The sequence below is a fragment of the Macrotis lagotis genome, chromosome X (genome assembly GCF_037893015.1).
Source record: "Macrotis lagotis isolate mMagLag1 chromosome X, bilby.v1.9.chrom.fasta, whole genome shotgun sequence".
Lineage (NCBI taxonomy): Eukaryota > Metazoa > Chordata > Mammalia > Peramelemorphia > Peramelidae > Macrotis > Macrotis lagotis.
In genome coordinates this window covers 133,179,635-133,192,638 of record NC_133666.1, presented here as the reverse complement: position 1 = coordinate 133,192,638, position 13,004 = coordinate 133,179,635, and the positions used below count along the sequence as shown (strand labels likewise).

Below are 13,004 nucleotides of genomic sequence, written 5' to 3'. Positions count from 1 at the left end.
CAAGTAATGTTTTTACCCTTTTTCTTCATCTCTTCAGGGTATAGACCCAGTAGTGGTATTGCTGGGTCAGAAAACAAGTTTTATGCTACTGATTACTTAATAAAAATTTAATGTTTTGGTCCTTCTGGGATTAAGGAGAAGAAAAATTAAATGGCATCTCAAAGAAATAGACCTGTCCCCCCAAAAAAAATGATTCTTTATTTTGGTTTTTTTAAGATTTTATTTATTTTGAGTTCTACAATTTTCCCCCCTAATCTTACTTCCCTCCCCCCCCATCCCCACAGAAGGCAATTTGCTGGTCTTTACATTGTTTCCATGGTATACATTGATCCAAATTGAATGTGATGAGAGAGAAATCATATCCTTAAGGAAGAAAAACATAAAGTTTAAGAGATAGCAAGATCAGACAATAAAATAGTTTTTTTTTCTAAATTAAAGGTAATAGTCCTTGGTCTTTGTTCAAACTCCTCAGTTCTTTCTCTGGATACAGATGGTATTCTCCATTGCAGACAGCCCCAAATTGTCCCTGATTGGTGCACCGATGGAATGAGCAAGTCCATCAAGACTGATCATCACCCCCATGTTGCTGTTAGGGTGTACAGTGTTTTTCTGCTCATCTCACTTAGCATCAGTTCATGCAAGTCCCTCCAGGCTTCCCTGAATTCCTGTCCCTCCTGGTTTCTAATAGAACAATAGTGTTCCATGACATACATATACCACAGTTTGTTGAGCCATTCCCCAATTGATGGACATTCACTTAATTTCTAATTCTTTGCCACTACAAACAGAGCTGCTAGGAATATTTTTGTACAAGGGATGTTTTAAACCTCTTTCATGGTGTCTTCAGGGTATAGACCCAGTAGTGGTATTGCTGGATCAAAGGATATGCACATTTTTATTGCCCTTTGGGCATACTTCCAAATTGCTCTCCAGAAAGGTTGGATGAGTTCACAGCTCCACCAACAATGTAATAGTTTTCCCAGATTTCCCACAACCCTTCCAACAATGAAAATGAATCTTTAATAGTGGAATTTCAGATACTGTGGTATTTGGGCAAGAGATAGATGACATATGAGACCAAGAAAACCAGGTAGAAACATTAATAACAGAACCATGAATTTCAAAGTTGGAAGGGACTTCAGTGACCATCTTGTCCAATCTATATATGAAAAGGAATTCCCCACTGGTGTACTCTGCTGAAATTATCAGTCATGTTCTTTCATACTCTACCATATTCTCCTTCTTTCTTTCTCTTTCTCCTTTATTGTCCTCCTGCTTTCCCATTCTTTCTCTATCCCATCTCTCTTCTTCCTAATGGAAACCTTTGTCCTGATAGCAGGACCTGCTTTTAAAGAGAAGTCAATTTTACTCTTCTGATAAGTAAATACGTTTGCTCTACCAGGCCTAAATCTCTAATATGTGTTACTATTTCCGTATAACTAGATTGAAAGTCATGATTTTTTTTTTTGCAAGGCAACAGGGCTAAGTGGCTTGCCCAAGGCCACACAGCTAGGTAATTATTAAGTGTCTGAGGCCAGATTTGAACTCAGGTACTCCTGACTCCAGGGCCGGTGCTCTATCCACTGCGCTACCTAGCTGCCCCTTATGCTTCTTTTTTAACATAGAACACAAAAACTCACTCATACACCAATTCTTCAAAGAAGAGGTATAGCCCCCATTGTAAGGTGTTCCTTAATGAGGGAAGGAGAATCATGAGCAACATCTGGTACTTCCTTATCTGCTCCATAAACCCTGTCAAGAACATAATCTCCTTCACTGTCATTCATTATCAAATATGGTTTCCCATCCTTTCTTCTTTTATGGCAGAACTCAGAGTTTATAATTCAGACCTCATTAATAAATACTAACTTTCTTAAAGGATCATGCTAAGTATTCATAAATTTGATCCTTTTTTCTACCAATTTAATATTACTCTCAAATGATAAGGCAATACAATCTAGAATTAGAGAGCTGTCTTTGACAGCAAGAAGACCTGGATTCAGGTCCCCACCTCTAGCTCAAGCAACTCTCTTCAGACTGGGAGCTTCAAAGCAGGAGTAATCCACAAGAGTATGAAGAGTCAGAGTTCCCTGTGCCGGTGAAATCACAAGTGCATCCAAAAATCTAAAATCAAGAGGTGGTGCATGGGAACATGCTTTAATTATAAAAATGCACTACAAATGTGAATTATTCTTATTTTGTTTGTTTTCTTCTATGCCTAGCCAATATCCTTAACTCTGGGTAGATGAATTTCCAAAAGAAGGCACAAGGGGGACTGATTGAGAACTTGAGGCTTCTCCACCACTGCCCAAAGAGACAATCCAAGGTGTGACTCAGTCATGTTACTTCTACTCAGAAATCCTCAGTGATTTCCTGTTGCCTCCATGATAAAAGCACAGTCTCCTTTCCCTCCAAGTTTCAGAGCTCTCAACAGTCATCTCCATTCTGTCTTTCCATATTTCTTTCATCTCACACACCCTACTTCCCTGCCATCTATAGTTCCCTGAATTTAGCACTTCATTCCCTACCTCCCTCTATGTCTGAAAAATATTCCCTTCTCACCTACTTATCTTAGAACTATTCTTTTCCTTCTATTTAGCCATTTCCTCCTACAAAAAAGCCTTTCCCCATTGTTGATTCTCTTTATTTCTCTCTTTGACTGAGTTTGTGTGTGTGTGTGTGTGTGTGTGTGTGTGTGTGTGTGTATGAGTGTGTCTGTCTGTCTGTCTTTCTTTCTCTCTCCTTACTTAGAATCACAGCATCACACAGTAGAGTTTTAAAAAACCAGAGAGGCCATCTAGTCCAACCCTTATTTTTAGATGAAGAAACTATGACTCAGAGAATTTAGTGACTCAGCTTCCAAAGCTGGTAAGCCTAAGAGGCAAGACAATCTGTATAGGTTAGATTCCCCCCAGAAGAATGTAACTTTCTTCAAGGTAAAAAGTGTCTTGTTTTTGCTTATTCTCAGTGCCTAATGTCTGTTGCAGAGTAGGCTCTTTTGTTTTGGCTTATTTATTTTATATTATTACAACAATCTTGTTAAAAGAGTAAAAATAAACCCCCCTCGCCCCCAAGAAGATGAGAAACCTCAAGAATAATCAGAGAGGAAAAAAAAATGTACTTCAGTCTGTGTTCAGATTCCAATGGCTCTGTCTCTGGTTGTGAGTTGCTTTCTTTATCATAAGTCCACCAGAGAAGTAGCTTGAATATTTTTCCCAGAGTTGCTCTTATTAGCTGTATTTCCCTCCACTCAATTCCTCCCCACTCTCATTTATTCTATTCTCTCTCTCTCTCCTTTCATCCTGTCCCTGTCCAAAAGTGTGTTGTATCTGAGTACCTTCTCCCACAATCTTCCCTTTCTTCCATCACCTATTTCCCCCCCTTCCCTCCCCCCATTCCCCCTTATCCCATCCCTTTCTTCTCATTTTTCTCTAAGGTAAGATAGATTTCTATACCCTATTAAGTGTGTATGTTATTCCTTCTCTGATGAGAAGAAATTTCTTCTCTTCTTTGATGAGAGTGAAGGCTCACCCATTAATCCCCCTTGCCTTCTTCCCCCATTCCACTCTGTTGAAAAAACTTTTTCTTGACTCTCATGTGAAATATCTTAGCCCCTTCTTCCTCTCCTTTCTCTTCCTCTCAGCACTTTCTTTTATCACCCATTGACTCCATCTTTTTACTATATTATACCATTATATTCTGCTCCTTCCTGTGCCTTGTCTATATATGCTCCTTCTAACAGCTCTTATAAATGAGAAAGTTCATATGAGTTATCAGTATCTTCTTTCCATGCAGGAATACAAACAGTTCAACATCATTAAGTTCTTCATAGTTAGTCATTCTCATCTACCCCCTCTGTGGTTCACCGGAGCCCTGTACTTGAAGAGCAGACTTTCTGTTTAGCTCTGGTTGTTTCAATAGGAAAGTTTAAAAGTCCCATTTCATTGAAAGTCCATCTTTTCCCCTGAAAGAGGATGTTCAGTTTTATTGGGTATGTGATTCTCAGTTGTAAACCAAGATCTTATGCATTCTGGAATATCATATTCTAATCCCTACGGTGCCTTAATGTAGATGCTGCCAGATCTCGTGTAATCCTGACTATAGAGCCATAGAGACTATAAAGCTTTTAGTATTTTCTCTTTGACTTGGGACTTTTGAAATTTGGCTATAATATTCCTAGTAGTTTTTCTTTTGGGATCTCTTTCAGGAAGTGACCAGTAAATTCCCTCAATTTCTATTTTATCCTCTGCTTCTCAGATCTCATGGAAATTTTGCTGTATTATTTCTTGAAAAATGAAGTCTAGGCTCTTTTCCTGGTCATGACTTTCAAGTAGCCCAATAATTATTTCTCCTGCATCTGTTTTCAGGGTTGGTTATTTTTCAAATGAGATATTTCACATTTTCTTCTAATTTGGGGCTTTTTTGGAAGAGTTGTATTTCTTCCTGGTTTCTTGCAAAGTTCATCAGCTTCCTTTGGTTCCATTCTGTATTTGAAGGATTTATTTTCTTCAGAGAGCTTTTTTTTTTATCTCCTTTTCCAACTGGCCAATTTTGCTTTTTGAGGCATTCTTCTCCTCATTTGCCTTTTGTTTTGCTTTTTTCCATTTGACCTAAACTGGTTTTAACATAATTTCTTCAGTATTTTTTTTTTGTATTTCTTTGACCAAGCTGCTCGTTTGGTTTTCATAATTTATCTGCATTGCTCTCATTTCTCCTCCTAATTTTTCCTCTACTTCCCTTAATTGCATTTCAAATCTTTTTTTTTTAGCTCATCCATAGCCTGAGCCCATTTTCTATTTCTCTTAGAAGCTTTGGATACAGAAGCTTCAAATTTGTCATCTTATGAATCTTCCATGGGACCAAAGTAATTTTCTATGGCCAGATTCTTCTTTTTCTTTTGTTTGCTCATTTCCTAAGCCTAAGACTAATTTATCAAGGCTTTAGGGCTTTTGGGGACACCCCATTGGGATCTTTATTTCTTCAAGGTCTTATGCTCTCTTGCCTGTGCTTTGATATGTAGAGGATCACAGGTGCTCCCCTCTGCCCTGGAACTGTGAAGAGGGTCCCTGCTGGCTGTCTTAGTATGGAAGCCCAAACTGCAGTCTGGATCTGAGTGGGGGCAAACAGCAGAGTCCTGTCCCAGGGAAAGCAGAGAGATTTCTGCAGTCCCTTGACCCCCTTACCATCTTTGGGCTGTGCCCTGGAGGTGCAGGCTGGCTTCCCCAATTCCTGCTGCTTGTTCTCATTGCAGGGCTATTCTGAAGCCAGTGCTCTTCACTCCAGACTCACTCTGGTGTAGCAGAGTTCTCTCACTGCCTAATCAAGCAGTGATTCCTGGGCTGTGTTGCACTGTGGCCATGGCTTTTTTCCAACCCCCGGTCCAGGTGAAGCACACCTTTCCTGAGGAACTTCTAATTTATCTTGGACTGGGAAATAAGATCATTTAATCTTTCCGTGTGTTCTGCCCCTCTAAATTTTGGCTAGTGTCATAGTCTGATGGCTTTTGGAGTTTTTTGGGGGGAGGAGTTTCTGGGAAATCTTGCCTTCAAGCTGCTGTCTTGGCTCTGCCCAGAGTAGGCTCTTGATAAATGTTTATTGAGGGAGTGCCAGAAGGGAGACACACTATTTTTTATTGGTCTAACCATTCTGAAAAAGTTTGAAACTTTGCCTAAAAATTGACTAAAATATCCATGCCCTTTGATGGAGAGAGATCCAACTGACATATATGTGTGTATGTGCATGTGTGAGTGTATGTGTGTATATGTATTATCTATACTTATTATCTATAACCCCACAAAATATTCATAGCAACATTTTTCATGGTTACAAAGAACTAGAAGCAGATTAGGTGTCCAGTGACTGAAAAGCAGCTAAATAAATTATGTTTTGTGAATGTATGAAATATTACAACACTATAAAAATGTGAAGAATTCATATTTAATGAAGAATGCAAGTAATTGACTTCTTTTATAAAAACAAATCTCCCCCCCTCAAGGCAACCTCAAGTCAAGTCCATATCTTTTTTTTCAGCACAAAGATAAAAAGAATAAAGTCAATATTTTATCTGATCAGATTGGGTGGCATCTGCAGGATTCAAGCTGCTTTCCCCCTTGGAGGGAGAAACAGATTGTAGTCCAGCCTCAATCTCTGAAACAGTGAGAATCTCCTCACCAGTCTTGTGCCTGACCTTTTCCCCTCAAGCTGCCAAGATTTATTTAATGTTTTCTTCCCATCCAAGTCCAAAAACCAACCAAGGTTGTAAACAATGATATGGTGATTCTGGCAGTATCACCACACCATTATGTCACAATTACCACACCATTATGATAGGTAAGTTTGGGATCTTTTTAGTTGACCTTACTGTACCCAGTACAATCTCAAGCCTGATCTCAGACTTGAACTCTGGTCCAGAATAAGAAGTTATATTAACCAGTGCATGGTGAAAGAATCCTATACAGGAAAACAATATTATTGAAATAGCTACATCAATATAAACAGCAACACCAAAACAAGCAAACAACCAATAAAACCCACAAGACCAAACACTATAATTATAATGACCAAGTTCAGTTTGAAGAAAAGTTGAGAAAATGCAGAGGCTAAGTATGCAGAAGATTGTATTTGCCTTTGGGCATAATCAATGTGTTGGCTAATTTTATTGAAGGGTCTTTTTTTCTATTTCTTTTTCATCTTTATTACAGGAGATGGCTTGCTGTGAAGAGGAGGGCAGAGGGAGATATATAACTTCATCTATTTAATTTCTATCATTTAATTTTAAAAACAAGGACACAATAATAAGATTAAAAAATTTAATTTCTTTTCAAAAAATGTTTGTTGACTTAATTTGAAAATATTATATAAAAATAGCTCACGTATCCATATAGGAAAGAGGAAATTAATCATTTGTATTCTGTGTCCTGATGTCTTAATTTTGCTCAGCACTTTATAAATTCAATGAGCCACATAGCCTAAAATATTTGCAGATACTATACTCTTAAAATGCCTTGTTTGTTTTGTTCTTTGCAAGTTAGAAAAATGCTTCCATTATTTTGTCATTTTTCTTTTTAAAAATTATTTTTAGTATTTGTCTTTTTATCATCATAATTATTACCATCCCTCACCAGACTGAACCATCTCTACAGAAAAAAAAAATCAATTAAGCAAAACAGTGGCTATATTAATTTTGACTGACAGTGAATACTATATTCTATTCTAGTAGTTCCTCCCATTTCTTCTGTGTGAGAGAGAGAGAGGAATTTTGTAAATTACCTATTCTCTAAAACTTTAATGGGTTTTTCCACTTTACTTTGACCATCTCTTCATTGATATTGTTGTAATCATTATATATAGTATTCTCTTGGTTCTGCTTATTTCATTCTGTATCAGTCCATAAAAATCTTCCCAAGTTTCTTTGAATTTGTAGTATTTGTCATTTTTAAACCACATAATAATATTCCATTATTTTCATATGCTTTAGGGGTTTTTTTCCATCCATTCCCCAATAAGTGAACAACTTCTTTGTTTCTAGTTCTTAGCTACAGTGAAGAGTTCTACTATGAGTACTTTGTTGTTTGTTTGTTATTTGTCCTTCATTCTTTAAGACCATGACATTAGGGAGCATATGATTAAACCTTTGTTTCTGTCTTTGACTTACTTGGGATATATGCCCAGAAGGGAGATCATGAATCAAAGAGAGAGTTTAATCACTTTTCTTGAATCATTCCAAATTAACATATAAAATGGCTTGGATTACCTCACAGATCTACCAATGATGCCTTAGTATATCTGACTTCCTACATATTTGACAGTTCCTGTCTTTTGAAAATCTTTGCCAGTTTGCATGTAAAGAAGTGAAATCTCAGAGTTGACTTGATTTTCATTTCTCTATTAGTGATTTGGAATGTGTTTTCATGTGAATGTGTAGAGTTTGTGATTCTTTTGAAAACTATTCATGTTCTGTGTCAGTTTTATTAATTACGTACATATACACATATATGCAACACATACATATGTATATCACAGGTCTCATTCCCCTAAATATATATATGTAAATATTACATAATAATATGTAAATATTTAGGGGTAGAGGGAGTACTCTGGGATTTCATTAAGAAACCTTCAGTGAAGAAACTCTTTATACTTATAATGTAGATAGACACCTGTCTATAATTTTGTCTTAAGAGAATTGTCTGGGGCACTGAAAGGTAAAAGTGATTTATTCAAGATCACATAACCCATATATCCCATAGGCAGTACTTGAGTCCATGTCTTACTGACTCTAAAGTCAGCTCTTTATCTCCTGTGCCTCCCTATATACAATCTATATCTCTATATCCACATGATCTCTCTGAATATGTGAGATATATATATATATATTTGTGTCAATTCCCTTTGTATTTCAAACATCAGACTTTTATTAGTTCTCATTAGAGAGGAGAGCTGGACAGAGAGTAATACCTTCTTTTTTTCCTTTTTTTTTTTTAGTTTTTGCAAAGCAATGGGATTTAGTGACTTGCCAAAAGTCACACGGCTAGGTCATTATTAAGTGTCTGAGGTCGGATTTGAACTCAGGTCCTCCTTATTCCAGGGCCATTGCTCTATCCACTGCACCACCTAGCTGCCTCTATTATCTTTATTTTTAAAATAAGGTTCTGGGCAGCTAGGTGGTGCAGTAGATAAAGCACCAGCCTGGAGTCAGGAGTACCTGGGTTCAAATCTGGTCTCAGACACTTAATAATGACCTAGCTGTGTGGCCTTGGCCAAGCCACTTAACCCCATTTGCCTTGAAAAAAACCTAAAAAAAAATATAAAGTAAAATAAGGGTTAAAGATGATGAACAACTTGCCAAGGTCATGGAACCAGTAGGTATTAGAACCAGAACTAGGTTCCAAGGTGCCATCTTTTTTTTTCAACTTTTTTTTGTTGGGTTTGTATTTATATTAGTCAATTTCAGTTATATTCCCTCCTCCCTCCTCTTGCCCAGCAGTGAACCCTTCCTTATAACAATGGAAACCAATTGTTAAAAACTGATATAGTGATATGAGAGACAGAGACAGAGACAGAGAGAGATCAGGCTAGGTTACTTCAATTTTTAAAGATGTTTTAGATAGAATATTTATATTCTTTCTAATTTCCATTCACACTTATACTTTATTATATGCTAAAGACTATACAGGCATACCTGAGAGATATTGTGGGTTTGGTTCCAGACCACCACAATAAAAAGAGAATCAAATGAATTTTTTCGTTTCCCAGTGCATATAAAAGTTATATTTACACTATACTGCAGTCTATTAAATGTACAATAGTATTATGGCTAAAAACACCAGTGAACATATCCTAATTAAAAATGCTTTATTGTTAAAAAAAAAAATGTCACCCATCATCTGAACCTGTAGCAAATCATAATCTTTTTTACCTTGTTGTTAATGACTGTTAACTGATCAGGTTGGTAGTTGAGGTGACTTAGGCAATTTTCTTAAAATAAGATAACAATGAATTTTGCCACTTCAATTGACCCTTTCATGAAAGATTTCTGTGTAGCATGCAATGCTGTTTTATTGCATTTTACCAGGATTAGAACTTCTTTCAAAATTAGAGTCATTCTTCTCAAATCCTGCTGCTGCTGCTTTATCAACTAATTTTATGCATTGATCTTCAACATCAGGGAATAGGGAAGCCTGAGAAAAGGTGAAAGATGGGCTAACAGGCAATCAGTGGAACAGTCAGAACACATAACTTTAATTGATTAAATTCACCATCTTATATGGTTTGTAGTTTACCAAAGCAATTACAGTAATAATATTGAAGATCACTGATCACACATTACCATAAAACATATAATTTAAAAGTTTGAAATATTGTGAGAATTACCAAAATATGATGCAGACACACTATGTGAGAACATGCTATTAGAAAAATGGCACCAGTAGATTTGCTCAACCCAGTTTGCCACAGATCTTTGATTTGTAAAATAATGCAGGGTCTGCAAAGTGCAGTAAAATGAGATAATCCTATACACACAGACATACACACACACAAACAGCACCTTCTGGTGCTGTATTGCACACCTTTCTGTAGAAAGTTGAAAATCATATTTCATTATTGATTTTCCAGAACCAAGACTGATCATTATTCCTTCTTAGAGTATGGTTTCTTTTTTTTTAAGAGTTTGAAGGTTATCTTTATTATTTTATTTAAGGCAATGGGGATGAAGAGTGACTTGGCCAAGGTCACACAGCTAGGCAATTATTAAGTATCTGAGGCAGGATTTGGATTCACATCTTCCTGACTCCAGGGCTGGTGCTCTATCCACTGCTCTAGCCACCTAGCTACCCCCAAGTATGGTTTCTTTTAAGTGTTCTTTTCATTGACATTATTATAGTCATCTTGCATTTTGTTCTTCTAGTTCCTCTTAATTTACTCAACATGCAAATCTTCCCATATTTTTTCTGAATTCTTCACATTCCTCATTGCTTACTGAATTCACTTTTGGTTCAATCACCCACTTTTATTCCAGTTCTTGGGAGGTTGGGACTGAACCTGGTAAGGAATCCCTTCCAGTAATGCAGACAAAGTACATTTTCAGCAACTTAGTCTTAGAGTTACTTGGAGACACTAAAAAATTAAATGACATTCCCAGAGTGACACAGCCACTGTGTATCATAGATGTGACTTGAATTGAGCAGAACTTCCTGACTCCAAACCCAGCTCTCCAGCCACTACCCTGAGCTTCTTCTTGGCCACAAAGAAGCCTGCTTTGAATATTTTAGTTTGTGTGAGACTCAGGTGTTTTTTAGTCCTTGTTTGTTTTTAGGACCTTAAACAAAGAACTGTTTTGTCTTGGTTAGAATTAAGTGGAACCTAGTTGCCTTAAATAAAATTTAAAAGAAAAAGAACTAGGTGGGGAGAAACCAGACAAAAACAAAACCATAGGGAATTCCCCTAGATAAATGGGTCTCTGTCTCCCAGGAAGTACATGCCAAACTCTTCCTTCTAGGAACAGCATGGTCTGCTTCCCATCTTTTGTAAACAAAACCTACTGTGCATAGTTTAAATCAATACTTGATTCTCTTTTTGTCTGTCATTTTCCCCCCAGCTGGGCCAATAAGCGTGAGGAATGGAAGTTTCAGAAAACAAGGCAGACCTGGCTCCTACTTCACATGTATGACAGCAATAAGGTTGGTATCATAACTGGGCTCCAAGGTTACCTCTTGCAACTCTCTGAAAAGGACTTTGTGGTGGAGTTAATTATGCTGTTTCCTCTTGACTTTGGAAAATCCCACTCCCCCATGTGTGAAATAGTAGTATGGATACTTGTGGAATAGAGTAAATATGAGACTCTTTTAAAACTTGCATAAGATCTAAGAGTTAAAGGGGCCTTCAAAATTATCTAACCTCACCTCATTTATAGATGATGAAGCCCAGTTCCAGAGAGAGGACTAATCCAGGGTTCACACACTAGTGTGTTCACTCTACAGATTGGACCCCCCCACCTCCCTACTCCAGTTTTATGCTCTTTACCTTATAATTGTGCTTCCCAGCATCTTGCACACATAAGCATTCAGTGTCCAAAGGAAAAGGAAACCTTTATAGAAGATGATTCTTATCTTTCCCTTTCTGATTAGAAACTCAGGACATCAGAGATTATTTAGACATCCCATTTCCTCATCAAATGGGAATGACATCTACCCCAGAGGCTTGTTGTGAGGATCAGTGCTCTCTGCAAAATTTAAAGTGCAATATAAATGTGAGCTAGGGTCATCTACCCCACTTGTCCTCATTTTATAAACAAGAAATTTGAGGCCCAGAGAGGTAAAAAATGATTTGCCCAAAATCACACAGACTATGGATGGTAACCAGGAATTGCAATCCAGGTCTCCTGACTGCTAATCTAATGTTCCTCCCCTTTTCCTTAAAATTGTTTGCATACTGATACTTGATAATGAGTCCTAAGCTGTTCTTTATATACCAGGACCGATCTTGAATGGGCAACTAGATGGCACAGTAGATGAAGTGCTGAGCCTGGAGTCAGGAAGATCTGAGTTCAAATCCAACCTGAGATACCTATACAAATGTGTGACCCTAGACACTTCACTTAACCTCTCTCTGCCTCAGTTTCCTCAGTTGTAAAGGTAGGATAATAAAAGTACCTCTCTCCCACTGTTGTTGAAGACAACGAGATATTTGTAAAGCCCTTATCACAGTGTTTAGCAAAGTGTCAAGAGTTTCTTTCCCTCCTTTTCCCTAAATCCAATTCTGTTTCCTTTCTTCTGGGTCCACGCCTACACCCCTTGACCTCTGCAATGACAGCTGGGCCATCTTGGCTCAGCTACTCCTCAGTGCTAAAATGAGCTCTTATAGCCAGATAATTCTACAGCAGAAACTGAAGCAGCAAGCTACACTCTCAAAGGGTCCAAAACCTCTGCCTTTATTGGGATATTTTTCCCAATGATGCCAAGGAAGCAAGGCTTATAGCAAGAGTGAAGTTCCAATGTTTCCCAATGTATATAGGATTTAAGAATTTAATTTTGAGCCAACTAGATCTTCTGACTTTTGTGGCTAAGGAATACCATGTATATGAGTTCAGTTTCTTCCATATTGTTGAACAACTTCATTATCTTGCGATTTGAGCCAGTTCCATAAAAGTTCATTTGAAGTATCAGATATAAACTAAGTACTTGGAAATGGTTTTTTAAATGGCAGCTCATAATAGTGGAAATGCACAGATTATACTACTAACATAGAAATACCCTTTGAATACTTCATGACAGACAGAAACATGATTACATGAAATTACTTTTCTCCCATCATTTTAAACCTAGCCCATGTGCTTTCCACTACTGAATTACACTGTGTATATTTTCTTTCATGTTTACTTTCCTTCATTTCCTTCTGGGTTTTGTTTGTTTGGGGTTTTGGGGGGGGGGGCATGTTTCCTGCTTCATGGTATAAAAACTTATTTGAATATTTTGCAAATTACTCTAGTCTTTTCTCCAGGGAGA

At 37.3% G+C, this 13,004-nt stretch overlaps 1 protein-coding gene across 8 annotated transcripts in view; it reads left to right on the top strand.

Annotated features, from left to right (window-relative positions):
- The window catches only part of CHLSN (cholesin), a 382,075-nt gene that overhangs the window by 348,748 nt on the left and 20,323 nt on the right, over positions 1–13,004 (top strand). For all 8 annotated transcript variants that reach the window (XR_012471531.1, XR_012471532.1, XR_012471529.1 and 5 more), the window contains one exon: positions 11,099–11,180. Coding sequence is in view for 4 of the 8 variants with exons in the window: in XM_074200990.1 (XP_074057091.1) it covers positions 11,099–11,180 (82 nt within the window). In the remaining 4 variants the exon portion in view is untranslated. The remainder of the gene's footprint in view (positions 1–11,098; positions 11,181–13,004) is intronic.